This window comes from Ambystoma mexicanum, chromosome 14 (assembly GCF_040938575.1).
Source record: "Ambystoma mexicanum isolate Mex_15411 chromosome 14, UKY_AmexF1_1, whole genome shotgun sequence".
In the NCBI taxonomy this organism is placed as follows: Eukaryota; Metazoa; Chordata; class Amphibia; order Caudata; family Ambystomatidae; genus Ambystoma; species Ambystoma mexicanum.
In genome coordinates, this window is record NC_090940.1 from 440,117,963 (window position 1) to 440,133,948 (window position 15,986).

General features: G+C 43.5%; 1 protein-coding gene across 7 annotated transcripts in view; it reads left to right on the forward strand.

Moving 5' to 3' along the window:
* ENTPD5 (ectonucleoside triphosphate diphosphohydrolase 5 (inactive)) overlaps nucleotides 1-15,986 on the forward strand; it is a 786,147-nt gene that overhangs the window by 486,004 nt on the left and 284,157 nt on the right. For all 7 annotated transcript variants that reach the window (XM_069637650.1, XM_069637644.1, XM_069637649.1 and 4 more), the window contains one exon: nucleotides 5,915-6,003. In XM_069637650.1, the coding sequence (XP_069493751.1) occupies nucleotides 5,915-6,003 (89 nt within the window). The remainder of the gene's footprint in view (nucleotides 1-5,914; nucleotides 6,004-15,986) is intronic.

Here is a 15,986-nt window from a genome sequence, read left to right on the forward strand (position 1 = left end):
TCCAGAACATGTCATTCATCACCTACTGCTCCACAAGCACCCCCGGCTACCACCAGAAACAACCGGTTGATCACCTTGGAGAACATAATCCCTCTTATCTAACCCATTACCAATACCCAAAATTCTCCTGACAAGTTCCCTGCTAATCTAGTGGACACATCACCAAAATCTACTTCAAGCATTAGACCAAATAGCTCCTCTTAAAACTAGAAAAGCCAAACCGCCAGGCCATTTAAACAAATGGTTCACATCAGACCTGAAAGCCTTACGGAAGTCCAAAAGATGCTCAGAAACCAACTGGAGAAAAAAAACCCTTGATCCAGAATAAGGAATTATTCCACACTGCCTCTAAAACCTATAAAGCAGCAATTTTGAAAATCAAAAGCGACACCTTCAACGACAGAATACTAAATGCCAAATCCAGTAACAAAGAGCTTTTCACCATCCTCAAAGAATTGAAATCACCCATTCCCCCTCCGGCGTCGTGCAACACAGATGCCCCCTGGTGTGCAAACATCGAAAAGGCTTTACTAGATAAAATTGCTCTACTGCAAGCAAAAATCAAAACCAAAATACTTACCCTTGCTTCTAAAGCCAAATCTAGCAAATACCAATCTCCCACACCCAAGGCCTGCATCCTATTTGAATTCTCATCAGTCACCACTGAAGAGGTGGGAGCCATAATAGCTGACCTTAAACCATCCAAATGTCAAGGAGACATCTACCCAGCCTCCATCATTAAATAGGATGCCAAGGAATTTGCTCCCTTCATTACATCCTTTATCAATACTTCCTTCGCCTCGTGTTCTGTCCCTAAAAATCTCAGACGCCTGGGTCATGCCCCTAATCAAAAAACCCACCCTTGACCCCAACATCCCAACAAACTACAGACCAATCACAACCGTACCGTTTCTATAAAAAATATTGGATAAAGCAGCCTATATTCAAATACAAAACCATCTTGAAGCGAATAACCTGTTAGGCCTCCGGCAATCCAGATTCGGACCAAGACACAGCATTGAGACAAACCTCTTGGATTTAAAAATCCAGATGGATGAAGCCAAAGATAATGGTAACCCTGCCCTTCTCCTACTACTTGACCTGTCAGCTGCTTTCGATTTAGTGGACCACAGTATTCTAACAACCCATCTAATCACTTCAGCCTCATTTTCACCCAAAGCCGCCGCGTGGATCCAATCGTTCCTCGCTGATAGAACCATGAGGGTCTTTTCCTCCATAGCATCAGCAGCTCCCTCTCCAATTACATGCGGAGTCCCTCAAGGCTCATGCATCTCCCCAACTTTGTATAACATTTTCACAAAGTTGTTGTTCGACCACCTAGATGACATGGACGTTCCCTATACAAACTATGCGGACGACAAGCAAATTCTCATCACTCCCTCTGGATCTTAAGAGAAAGATTCCACCTATTTAAATGAAATTACCTCAAAATCCAAGATTGGATGGCCAAGCATGGTCTTTGTCTCAATGATGACAAAACCAAGTTTCTACTTCTCGGCTCAAGGCAAGGCCTCAACAAGCTATACCCTCAATGCACTTAATTTAACATCGATGGGAATATCTTTGGAGTCTATCTCGATTCCACTCTCTCCCTCTCGACAAGTAAACGCAACAGTGTCTGCAACTGCCTATACCTCTAAATTAATACATTCATGCAGACTTCTTATCCGACACCAGCTGCTTCACCTTGGCTAGAGCTCTTATACTCTCCAAACTGGACTATTGTAACACCCTGTATTTAGGCACCAGCAAACAAAACCTTCACAAGCTTCAACTACTGCAAAACAACGCCCTCAGAGTGGCACTAAACATACCGCGGACCAACTACATCTCTCAAGCCAGATGCAACATCAAATGGCTCCCCATACAAGACAGAATTATCTTCAGAACCCTTATGATCACACACAAATGCCTTTCCAACACGCCCCCAAATACCTGGCCGATAAATTCTCCAGAAAAATATCCTCTAGGCCAACCAGAGCCAACTACACACACTCCCTTAACATTCCCAAGTTTAAGCTAATGAAAGCAGGTGACTCCAGCTTCCCAGTGCTGGCAGCTAATCCATGGAACGCTTTGCCCCCTACTCTAAGAGATTAACCTTTTCCGGCCTTCCAATGCAAAGTCAAATCTTGGCTCTTCTCACTGATCTCCCAGTGATGCATACCCTATCTCTAACCCCACACAGGCGACCTCCTAGGTCAAACGTCTAGATGATATGTAATACTGAAGATGCCCCTACTTGAACTCTCCATATCCTTATCTGTATTGTATATACCTGACTTTTTTTTGACAGTTTTTCTTCTGACATTTTTTACGAGTCAGGCCTTGTACATAAGACATTAGTCAACCTTGTAATTAAAATTCTCTATCTGCAAATATGTTATAAAACTGCATGCTCATGTTATCTAAATGCCATGACTGTAATAACTGTTGTCCACTAAGTTAAAGCGCCTAGATACCTCTGGGTTCAGTGCGCTATATAAGCAAAGAAAACTAAATAGGTAGTCTTGTAAGTAATGGCAAGAGAACCCCTCGGGTGGGCTGACAAACGATCAACATGGGCCAGATTATAATTGGGAGGTAAGGCCTGAACAATAGATGGGCCGGATGAGTCTCTCAGCCAAGTCTCTGTTAAAAACGAGAGCTCCAGCTGAGAGCTGCTCAGTCAAGAGCATGTGCCACCAATGAGCGAGTGTTGAGCAAGCTGCATTGGTAACCAGCTGCTGTGTGTACCTTTGTCAATTTGGGAGTGTTAACAAAGCCAGGGGGCCATCTGGTCTCAGCAGGCACTAGGGATAAAAGTAGGTGGCGGTCAACAAGAGCAACTGCCCAATAAATATCTGTTTCACCGTGTAAGCCCTTGCACGGACAGGCACAGGCGGGCTTGCCTTAAGCGCACGCTGATGGCGCGTCCGTTGCGCGGGCGAGTGTCGCGGCACATAAGCAATAGCCACTGTGTATTGCACCAGATGTCAAAGGTACACGAGACCCTCCTCTGCTGATTACCAAGCCGAGGAGAGAAGCTTGTCTCTTTGGTACCAACTTTGACTCTGAGGCGAAAGAAAGCCAAGCAGTTCATTACAGCCTGTGAGTTGAGGGGAGTGTCGATAAGAAACCAAACTGTGTTTAAGAGCAGCCGAAGGCTAAGTTGAACTTTGAAAAGCCAAAGAATAACTTATTAACGAAGGAGGGAGAAAACCAGATACAGAGGGGTCCGGCACCACATGGGTGCTCACGCAGGTAACTCTGGGCGATTACCCAACAGTGAATACTCCTGTAACCAGAAGGCCTTGGGAAGAGGCAAACAACGGTCAAAGTGATCATACAGGGGTCTTGTAAAATCCTCTGTATCGTCGAAACTCTTTGACGACAGAGAATTGTGAAAGCTAAGGGAAGTTAATCCTGCTTGGTGAAATTAACACATGAACAGTGTGTTTTATAAAGATTGGAAACCGTGAACCCAATCGAGGGAAGTTCACACATTGTTTGAAAAGACATTAAGATTCGAGAAAGCCGGAAGTATTGCGAGACACTGGGAAGGCAAGTGTCCCCCTTGTCATTTGGGGTCTGAGCCCGGCCGAAGGAGATCCAGGGGAGGCAAGTCCTCACCCAAAGTTCATTGAGAAAGGAACTGTGTAGTTGATTTATTGGCTACGACTTGTGAGGGGTCTACGCCCAGAAGAGGGGGGACCGATGGGTGAAGCCATCAGCCAAAGTATTTGTGGAACTGAACTTTGTGTGTGTTTGTTATCAGGCCCTCGAAGGCAAGAGACTTAACCATCGAAGAACCTGATGGCTGATACGGAACTGTAAACTTGTGCTGAAAAGGCTCGAACGTGTGCTGTGCTCCAAAGTCCCACCTTGTCCCTTACTAAAAACGTGGGGAAGGGAGACTTCAAGGCAATCACATTGTAACTTATTATTTGTGAACACCTTTTTCTTTATTTGAAACCCCTATCCCACACTCTTTCTGTATTTAGTTGTAAGGATTGACCATCGTTTTTTTTAAGGATAGGCCCTTTTATCTGTCAAGACGCCACTAGGACTGCCTTATTTTTCATTTGATGGTCGACGCTTGCTCCCATCTTAGATTTTGGTTTAGGTTAGTTGTTTTTCTACCCTGCGCTTAGTTTAATAAACACCCTTGAACTGGGATCACTAGTGTCTGTCTTTACTGTTGTCACCATGAGTTCCTTACACTACCAGCATGCTACGTGATTATTCTTTTTTAATATTGTAGCAGTGATCCTCTTGCAAGTGAATGAAGCACCTCCCCTCCACACTGTAATTGTGGCACCTGTATTCTTTAGATTAGCACACAAAGCGTAACAGGGAGCACTTTGTCCCAACACAGCAATCCGCTGTATTGCTCACCTCCACACAGGTTCTCCGACTGGATAGGGCCATGGGAGCAGCGTCGGCCAGGGAGGGGAATCACAGAACCCCATGCCCCAGCGTGATGCAGAGCAGTGTTCACATAATTCTGCGGTCCATACGAATAATGCGGTTTATAGTCATAATGTAGAAAACAATGTCGAAAACCTATACATATAATGAAAAGAGTCAATTTTTAGAAATAAAATGTCGAAAAAAAATTGTCAATTAGCACTATCAATAAATACATAAACAAGAAGAGTATCATTTACTAGGGGGGCCCCCAAACCCCCTCACCCAACACCCCCACCACCCTCTCACCCCTCATACTCAACACATTTTAATTATATATATATATATATATATATATATATATATTTATTTTATTTTTTCAAAAAATATAGAAAAAATTCGACATTATTGGTTTTCGACATTGTTTTCTAAAAAATGTTTTCGACATTTTGACTTTCGACATTATTGCATTCTACATTATGACTGAACACCGAATAATGCAACTTAGGCTGCAATCGAGAGCCCTTCTAGTCCTCTTTTCCTTCAGATTTCAGCATTGGACTAGAGCTATAATGCGACTCCCAAAATCAGCCCCTGCTGCTTCAGCAAAGCCGTGGTCTTCTGTGACCTTCAAGCCGCCTCAGGGCTCTATTGCTCACCACATCAAAAGGCAAACAGAATTTACTTTCAGCCCATCTGTTACAATCCTGCCATGCAACTTTAAAAATCACCGCTCACACCTAGGAGTATACAGTAAATGGGGGAGATGATTTCATCCTGATCAAAGGAGGAGGGGGGTCACTCGCCATGCATTAGACCAAAAATGCACTGAAAAGCTCAACAGCACCCCCTGTTTGATTAAATGTTGATACATTGTGTGATTTACAATCCTTCAGTGAGAAACCTGTAATGACGATAGTATAGTGCAGTTAGTCTAGATCCAGGAAGGAGTTTATATGTGTACTTCTTAAAAGAGACTGTTATTACACCCTGGGGTAGTATGGAACTGGATCCTTAAAGTGTTGTCCAAATGTAAAAATGTTGCATATCATTGGTTCAGTTTGTGTGCGGAGGGGTAGATGGGAGGGTCAATGGATCCTGGAAGATCACAGCAAGGCATTCAGCTATTTAAAAAAAAATCTGTCAAATTTGCCTTTCTGTGCTTTGTGTGATGTATGGTTCCGTGTGGGGGTGCATTTCTGCACGATGATTGTATACCAATTAGCAATACGTTTTGGCCCCTCTGTGGGCCGTACTGCGTAAATTCAATTACCATGCAGGAGCCCGTCTCCATTCCAGCCTCCTCTTTATTCCTCCTCTTACTTACTGCCTTTTTCCTCTCCCACCCCTCCCCTTCCTTCCCACTCCCTCCCACTGTTCTGTCTCTTCCTCTCCTTAAAGGGGCTCTGCCCTTTATTCACTCACAACAATAAGTAGCTGAGGAACAGGACTGTAATAAGAGGCACTGGTGCGTTTTTTATACTCATGAGAATATTAATTGCAGGTCACTTGTATGGAGAAAAAAGCCAAACCATCGGGACGCTGGATTTGGGTGGAGCATCAACACAGATTGCATTTCTTCCAGAGTTTGAGGTAAGCTGGACAAACAGTAAGTTTGTTAGAGACTGTAAATGTGTATATGTGGAAGGTGTATGTTTTGGATGCTTGTGTGGGGGGAGATAAGCATGCGTGACTGCATGCGTGTGTGTATTGTATTTTTCATTGAAAACGGTGACTTCTGCTGCATTTATTCCCTTTGGGCATTTGCGTGCCTGTCTTAAACCCTACTACAGTCTTATGCCTCTATTTCAGACTTCCATAAAATCCAAACTTCTCCTTTTTGGGACTTGTTGTTGAAACCATTAGTTGTTTTAATAGTCTAGATTGTCTTCTTGCTTATTGGCATTTGGCCTCCAAAATTGTGTGCAACTCTTCAGATGAGACAAGCTATTCACATCTCTTTACACCCCCTGTTTTTCATTTTCTTTCTCAATGACTGTACTCGGTTTATAAATGTTCAGGGCATCATATATGATAACCGCAATACTTCAACATCTTTGTTCAGTTGGTAGTGAAAGATGAGTGAATAAAACGGATGAATTGTAATCCATGAGTGAGAGTCATACATCTGTCACATTTCCCTGTCTGCTACTGGGACAGCAATCCCAGTATGATGACTGACCAGAGCACCTTTTCAGGATATTAAACCTGGGTTCACAAGTGGCACATTGAGTGTAGGACTGTGCGATGTGACCAAAAGGTGCCTATTGTGGCAAACCAGATGTAGGACTTAGACAGTTAAAGTTGATTCTAAAGAGGTTTTATTTAAATAGGAGCCAAAATGCCTACCTAGCCCTATTGCTATGTGGGACGTTCCCTACCCAACACAATTACAGCTAAAGGTGTGCTTTAAAGTCCAGAATATATTTCTTTGGTCCAAATCCTATCCAACTAACTGGCCCCTACCACTTTAGAAAAAATATTGAACTAAAAGGGAAATGGGAGGCTTTGCACAATTGCCTCACCAGGGTGTCACCTCGCCCAATTCATATTTGCTGTGATCAGGGTTTCAAAAGTTCATTTTTAATACCACACAATGTTCTTCCCTGTCTTTGTATCAAGTTAGGGTTTCAATTTCTCCTGTCAACAAAAACTGTCTCCTGTTGTGAACATTTACATTCCTTTGGGATTTCTGGAAAGAAAACACTTCCTCCTTTGAGGTGTTGGTTTCTCCCCAATCATCTGTGATCCGCATATAGGTTATTTCCTTGTATCCAAGTTGTTTCAGATAGAGCGGCTGTTTTTAACCTGGATAGCTTTCCCATGTTGTATTCACAATATTCGTAATTTGTAACGGTATGCTCTGTTGTTTCTCAGGCCCCTGTAATCTTCCCATCGGCTATCCTCGCGGCTACTAGTTCTTGTAGCTACGGCCCTGCATGTGCAGAGCTTGAGGACCCAGGCTCCCTTTAAGGATTTGGTCTCGCCGTCTGTTACTGGCCTCCCGGGCCTACCACAACTCACTTGTGTTATCGCCACTAGATCAAGATTCCCATCTCTGCTCCTTCTCTGACCTCGGTTGCCTGGTCGGGTGGATCGCCACCCTTCAGACGTTCGTCACGCTGTTTGCTTGCCCTCCTTGCTGCCACTGGCTCTGCGGCCAAGTGTAGCTCCGCCCCTCCAGGACTTGAACGATGCCGAGGCTTGCCTCTGTGTAGCGGTTCCCTTTCCTCCATAGGAGCTTCCATTCTTATACACGTCACAGGAATAAACCGAACAATGTTCTTCGTCGCTGAATGTGGCTTTCAGGCTGTGTTCAGCATTGTCTGTAGCTACTACATGAGAAGGATTGTTGTGTAACATAGTCGTTGCAGGAGATTCTAAAGTCTTTTCCACATCCATATATGCAGACAAGGTGGATTGGTTTGAGAGTTCCGCTCTAGAATGGGAGTCATTGTCCCCAAGAGGGAAGTCCCTCCCAGTGAGGCCCCACTTGCCCAGGCCCCTAGGGAAGGTTTTTTTATGTTGGGCTCCCCTCCCTAGCCTCAAAGGGGGTGGCTCCCTTCTGTGGAGAAGGGGCGAATTGTCCAGATTCGTCACACCATGTAGCTTTACATACAGCTTTTGTTTTTGAGTTGCTCATGTGCCCTACAGCTAGGTCCGGAGGGCTAACAGAATGTGTTACTGGACTCTGGCTTGACAACCCAACACTGGCGTCTTACACAAGGTCCCCAACTTTGATCATCCCAGAGTAATTCACAAGCCTATGTTCCATTCCAGTATATATAAGTATCAAAAGGCTGTTGGTCCTGACTAGGTCTTGAATAAGTTGTAGTGCATAAGGCTCCTTACCACCACCAGATCCAACCACTCACATGTCCATGGTGAACGGACCCAGTCTCAATCAGTATTCTCTTTACTCAGCATGAAAAACCCAAAAGACAAATATGCAGCATCATGACTCGCAGGTTAAGAAGCTTGTATGCAAAAAAATGGGCTCTATGCCATCTGCCTCAATAGGCTCTGGATTTCTCTGTGCCCCCTTTTTCCATTATGGTGGGCCTTGTCTCACACACATTCTGGATGCTGCGACAAATCGTGGGATTCAGTCACTTCTCCCCAGAGGGGAGACTTTCCATGTGAAGCTAGGAAGGTGAGCCCACTATGCAGTAATCCCCATAGGGGTGGTGGCATGTGGGACCTCACAGGAGAGACTTCCCTCTGTGGGACAAGGACTCCTGTTCCGCAGAGGAATTCTCTAGAGCCCTCTCTTCTAGAACAACCGTAACATCCATCAAACCAAGACACTATTTCTTATTGTGACCAGATCCAAGGATCAATGTAGTAAAACTACTGTGATGAAAAAGAATGAACAAACAATGTAGAGTGATCAACTAAGAGAGAGAACTGACTATAATCCTCCACTGGGGAGGACCCAAAAGCCGATCATAAAAAGAGAAGGTGGACTACTGTCCATGACAAGTGAAACCCAGGAGTTTCAAACCAGCCGAGTCTGGAGTACTGAGAGAGACCGGGAGATCCTCCATTGGGAGGAAACCAAAAGGTGCAGTTGGCAAGAAGCACTCGGGAATCGGAAAAGTCAGTTTGAGAGGAACCAAAACCACTGGAGAAAGAGCCAGTCTAGAACCATAGCGTAACCCAGGAGAGGTGGAGTGTTCAGTCTGGCAACCATGCTGAGACCTCTGGTACCGCAGAGCTGTTGAAATGAAACCGAAGGCGTGGGAGCGAGAACCGGACCTATCCTGACTATGAAGGAAGTCCCTATCCTGCGAACAGGCTCTGTGACGCCAACCCGTAGAAAACAAGGTAACGGGAACGGCGGGAGACCCGGATGGGAAGACTGGGATAAAATTTACCCTCAGCCTACTCGTCCCAGTGAGTGGCCCAAATCTAAGAAGAGTGAGAAACAAAAATATAAGAACTGGACATGGTCCACAATAAATATCTCAAGAAGAAAGACATAGAAATGGGAGGAGGAACAAGATGTTAAATATCTTATTCATAAGGATTTAAAGATCTACAGTCACAGAGGACAAGAACCACAATAAGAGCGATTCCGTATCCCTAGTAATCTCAGAGAAGGAGAGACTTTCAAAGATGCTTAAAGAATTTCCAACGCCCATGACATTGAGAAGGAGAAGCCCACAAAGAGATCAAATAGGGGAGCCAAAGACTTGGAAAAGTCCCCTAGAGGAACTAAATAAATGAATCCAAGAAATAGCAAAATAGTATCTCAATTGTCTACTAAGGCGGAGGAAACCTATCGAGGAGAAACAAGTCATTCTCCTGGTCTTTTGTTATTCTTATCTTCGTGGTAGGGACAGAGCAGCTTAGCTTTGGAAGGAGAAAGACATTTTACTTTGGACTTCTGAATAGACGAGCACCTTAGTTTGGTTAGGCAGGGAAATCCATTGATTAGGGATAGTGAGGCCTTTTCACTTATTATTTTAATGATAAAGTCAAGAATGTCAAACAGGTCTGTCTCCTTCTTCTGCCCTACCACTTTGCTTTTGCTTATTTTCTTAGCCTACGTGGATTGTTATGATGCTAATGGGGCAAGGGCAGATTTCTTGTCACAGAGGTCCCCTTCAACACTTCTTAAAGACCTACACCATTGACACTCTCCCCTCTTACAACAGCCTGTCAGGGAATATTTTCAGACTTTAGATTATTTCCTACAAGAATCCATAAACCCAAGTGGAAGTTCTCTTACGCCACCTATCAGATTCTGTCTACCCCATGTCTTGCAGTAGTTATGCAGCATCGTGTGAGGTTTTCTTTTCCAAATGAAGCCTGTGGCTCAGCCATTTATTTGCCCTGTTATCTGGAAGTTGTGGTGCTTTAGGAAACTTTTTAAATGTATATGACAGCCATTTTGCCCTCGTCAGTGTTAGATTACTCTCTTAGCTAAGTGAATTTGTAGTTGGCACAGATTCTTCGCCTCCTTTCAGAAGAGTTAGCCTATTGCCTTCTTGCTTCTTGGGTGCTTAAAAACAAATATTAAAATGTTAAGGTGTGCTTGCAAGTCTTATAACCAAAATCACTACAAGACCAAGTGGCCGAAATTTTGTTGCTGAATTCAAAGAGAAACAATAATACTTTTTACACATTGGGCAATGTTCTTTGCTTTGTAGTCTTCATAGTTGAATTGAGGAATTTAGAGGGACTTTTGCTAGACTTCTCTGGCAACGGTCAGCGCTATTAGAAAGGTTTTTTCAAAGCCGCCTTAGGGGTGTGAAGAGACCTGTCCTGAATGGATGAACTAGGTGTTTAAGGAAGGCATGGTATCAACATCAAGACAAACACAAGTGATCATAGTTCAAGGCTGTTTATTGAACTTCAAAAGGGTTTGAAAAACACCTAGCTAATCCTAAATCTAAAAATGGGAGCAAGCTACGGCTATCAAATAATAACGCAGTCCTAGTGGTGTCTTGTCAAAATAAAGGGCCCATACTAATAAACCTATTGCCAATCCTTACCGCAAAATACAAATAGTGTGGGAAACAATGTTATGCAAAAGAAACGTGTTCAAGAAATGATATGTCAGGATATTTAGGCCGTTGGCCTCCCTTCCCCTCGTTTTCAGCACGGGACAGGGCGGCACACTCGAGCTTAGCACAGTCTCTGGCTTCTCTAGCATGAGGGTGCAGTTCAAACATTAGCATCAGGGCCTTCTGTGCCCAAGTCTCTCTGCCTTTCAAAGTCTCTTCTTTCAGAGGGCCTGATGCGACAATCATTCTTTTCCTCTTAGGATTTCACATGTACTCAATTTCTCAGGTGATTCACTATTCACCTCTGATCCCCTCAGCCAGATTCAGATCCCCCTTATCACAATGCTTGTAGGATTGTCATGTATCCAATTTCTTGGGTGATTCACGGTTCACCCGATCCCCCTCACCCGGGCTCAGATCTGTTTTAACACAATGTTCAATAAGTCTCCCTCCGTCGGACTCGGACCCATGTAATTCACTTTAACACAAACTTGCTTTAACCCAAAGCTTTCAATTGATCTCCCTCGTTCAGGCTTGGACCAACTTTATCTACTTTGCCATCAACTTTCTTGACAGTATCCACATCTAAGATTTTCAATTGTACATGATTGACCTGCCGCAGGACACTTTGATGCACAGTTCTCTGCTACTCTTTCACCTTTTTAAACTCTCAGTTGGATAACTTACAGAGACGCTCAAATGAGCACACACATGGTGCCGGACCACTCTGTCAAAGGTATTGTATCCTGGTTTCAAAGCTCAGTCACTCATCTGGTGTTCAATTTTACTTGCGTTGGTTATCACATGCACTGTTAGATTCAGTACTCATTATAAAATTGTTGACGCTTGCAACCTTGGCTGCAACACCGATCGGTCTGGTATCTGTTTCCCCAACTCGCCGACTGTGTTGATGTCACTGGCGCGTCTTTGTTGTTGGAGCCAAGGACAGTACCGCATCAGCTGCCGATTCTCCCTGCCTTAATTATCGACACGAGAGGGCACCATATACCTTCGACACACAATCAGTATTCTTCAGCCTGGTTTCCTGGTCGTGCGCTTTCTATTCTCTAGGTTTCGTGAAAGTAACGGTTCCTTGTCGAAAAAAGGTTAAGGGCACTTCCCTCCTTGCGATCCCCTTCTGTTTTGCCCTCTTTCACCTTGTGTTAAACTGCCATTTTGGAACTCCTGTTTCCTTGTGTGCTTTGCTTCGCTCAGAATGTGCTCTCGTGCTCCGCCTTTTATCCATGTGGGGAAGTGTAATGGAAGTCAGGTGTGCGTGATGGTCAGTAATTGCCTGACCCTGCCAAACCATCGTATTGGGACACGTTAGGTATACTGCTCGGGTGTTTAGTCTGTTTTGTCCCATAGCAATCTGTCCGTGAGAAAGCGTTCGTGTTGTGAAAGAGGGGGGTCCCACTTGGTAGGATGGGGTGAAGGTGTTACAGGGAGGGGATGCCATGTCTCACCATCCAGTGTCCCACTCCCCGAAGACCCCTCACCCAGACTGGTCCACCCCCAGGGACTGGAACCAAAAGCAATGGACGTGTTCTGGCCACCTGGATGACAGATCCCCAGGGACTAGTGGGTGAAACACATTCAGGTTTCTCAGTGTTGTCAAAGTTACATTGAAACTCACTTTCTCAATGTGCAATATAGCAGAACAATCGGGCTTCCCTCTTAGGAGTGAAAGGACTTGTGCCAAAGTACAATTAATCCCATGCACACATACAATAAAATACACTACACATAATATACAGTAAAAAAATATAAACATTTACCTAATAGTGCATTAGAATAAAGACACAGTCAAGTAAGACTTTTAAACATGCCAAGAATGCAAGTATATAGAAAAACACAGTAAACGGATAAGTCGTAGATTCCACAACACTCCAAGAAGCAAAATATTTGAAGACCCCTAACAGGAATGTACTTGGCCAATATGAGACCCAGATCGATGGGAGAAAAACATTTTGGGAAAGAGGCCCATAAGAACAACAGTGAAATTAGTCTACTGCTACTGGACATCCTTGGGTCCCAGTTTACATCTAGAAATAAATAGAAACAGTGTAACCACAGAAGACTTCTCAGCAATTAAATAAGTGAAAGAAGCATGGAACAACCCAGCAAAGGCTCTAGATTAGCTCTAGGAGCAGGAGGGTACAAACAAGCAAGCAAACAAATGGTCCTGTGATGGAGGAAACAACTGGAAGTGACCCAAGGTGTCCCATGAAGGAGCTGAGGTGAGACAACAGGAAGCCACTCGGGTATCCAAACCAGAAAGGGGAAACCCGTAACTCAGGCACTTGGGCCAGAAAGATGTTAACTGACATCCAGCAGCTGCAGGTAAGGAAAAGTCCAGAAAGAACAGCCAAGCCAACCAGCTAGGACAGCACTAGGACGACAGCAAGAAGCAAAGGAAGAGCCCAGGTGGGATTCCACCTGCAAGGAAGAAGCAGATTGTAAAGACATAGTGGCCAGCGTCAAGCCAGTATGGGCAAACCAAGAACTTCAACAGCATCCAGTCTTCAAGCAGTCTTCAGGTAAGAATAGGGGCTCTGAGCAATACAGTCTCCCCATGATATTAAAATGCATCCAGGTGGGGTGGCGCTAGTGAGCCTACCAACATGGGCGCCTCTCCTTGAGCTCTGTCCTACCTTGGGAGCAAGCCATTGAAATCCTGCTGAAATCCTTATCCCTGTAGTGTATGCAAAGGACTGATGAGCCCTTGAGTGTCGGGTACCTAGGTTGGTGTGTGTAACATAAATGAAGAACAATTATATTATAAATAATGAGGGATTTATTAATACACTTAAGTCTTATGAATATATATATAAAAGGGGATATGAAAGGAGTCTCTGAAGGAGGATGATTCAGTCTCCCCAACCGGCACCTTCAGTTTCCTCTCCACAATTCCACATTCTCCTTCCAGAATCTCTGTAGGTTCCACACCAGTGCAGCAGCAGATGTTACCATGCTACACATCCCTCTTCTTTCTAGACACATCTTCACTCTCCATAGTCCATTAAGTAATTCGGTCTTTGATACTTTCTCCCATACCTTGATACAGAAGTTTGTATCCCAGTTGGTGCATATATTGAATTTACTAGTAAGGAAAATTCTTGGCTCACTCTATTTTCATCAACATCAATTTTGTCCACACTCTCACCATTAGCCTTACCGTTCATTCCCATAACTCTCCCATTGTTCCATACCCTTCCATCACTTGTTCTTACAGCATGTTTAAACACCTCAATAACTTGGATCAGATCCGACCACTTAATGCCTTTCACTCTCAAAGCTTCTGGAAGCGTTACTCTCACAACACATCCTACTTCCAATTTCTTGTTACACCTAAATCTTCTCTTGTCATGCCATGCTTTATTACTATTTTGTCTGTCTATCTACCGCATTACTGGTTATCACTCCCATATTTAGCACTTCAGTCATCCATCCAGGGCATAACTTAGTGGTTGCTTTTCTACCCCTGCTCAATTCAAATGGTGATATACCCGTAGTACTGTGTGGAGTAAACGTGTGCGCTATAACCACCTTTCTGGCTGCTTCTTTCCAACTCATTCCATTGGCCCATGCCCATCTAATAGCATCTTTGAGAATATTCTGTTGTATCTTTCTACTACACCATTAGCTTGTGGGTGATAAACTGCACTAGTTACATGCTTAATTGATTTTTTTCTCAAATACTGTTCCATCTCTCTGGAAATAAATTGGGGCCCATTGTCTGATAAAATAACCTCTGGATAACCTTCACAACCACATACCTCTTCCATGAAATTAATAATATTCTTGGTCGTGACACTCGGCATCATTTTTACTTCTGCCCATCTTGTTAATATATCAATCACTACCACACAAAATGTTTGACTTCCTTCACTGCATACTGGACCAATTATATCAATCCCTACTTTCATCCATGGTCTACTTGATATATCAGTCATAACCATGGGGTACTCATTACTCACACAACTCTTGTCTGACTTATTACAAAGGATACAGTCTCTTACGCTCCTTTTGATTTCTGCATCGCACCCCGGCCACCAATACGTATTCCTTATTCAACTCTGAGTTTTGGAAATGCCTTGGTGCCCTTCATGTACCAGTTCAATTATTTTCTTCCTGACATCTTCTTGTGGAATTAGTCTGTCTCCTCGAAGTAAATATCCATCTTGTACACTTAGCTCATCTGACTCTCCATAATCCTTGTACTTCTGCCTCCTTCATTTTATTGATGGGAATATGTTTACTGTTGATATTTACTATGATAAACTTCATTTTCATGTCTTTATTCATCCTTTACAACCATTTATCTTTGGGAATAGCTGTGTCCTGCAATATACATACCATTTCTTGTTGACTTTCTTCACTTTCACCTTCCTCTTGAACATTCGTAAGCCTAGATAGCCAGTCTGCAGCATAATTCCTTACACCCGGAATGTATTTAACCACTACATTTAATTCTTGCATTCTATGAACCCATCTCCTTATTCTTGCCGACCCCTTATCCAATCCTTTATTCATGAATAGTTCTACAAGTGGTTTATAATCCATATGTATCTCAAATTCTGTTCCCCACACAACTCCTGAATTCTTTTACTGCCCATATAATAGCTAAGGCCTCCATTTCAATTGTTGCATGTGACTTTACTGCTCCCTTTAACAACCGTGAAGCAAACACAATTATTTTCTCTTCTCCATCATGCAGTTGTGCTAACACTGCACCTAGACCTACGTTACTGGCATCCGTTGTAATCATTGTACTTTGTCCTCTTACATAGTTCTTCAGTGCTGGCGCAGTTGTCAAAGCATTCTTTATGTAATTGAATTCTTTCTCACAATTTACATTCCATTCACATATCACATTCATCTTGGTGAGATCCCTCAGTACGGCTGTGTGATCAGCAAACTTCCGAACATATTTAGAATAGTATTCAGCCATTCCTTGAAATGTTCTCAATTGTTCTTTATTGCTGGGGGTTGCCATAGTATTGATTGCAGACATCAAATCTGGCTTTGGTGCAATCCCTTCCTCTGATATAACATGGCCTA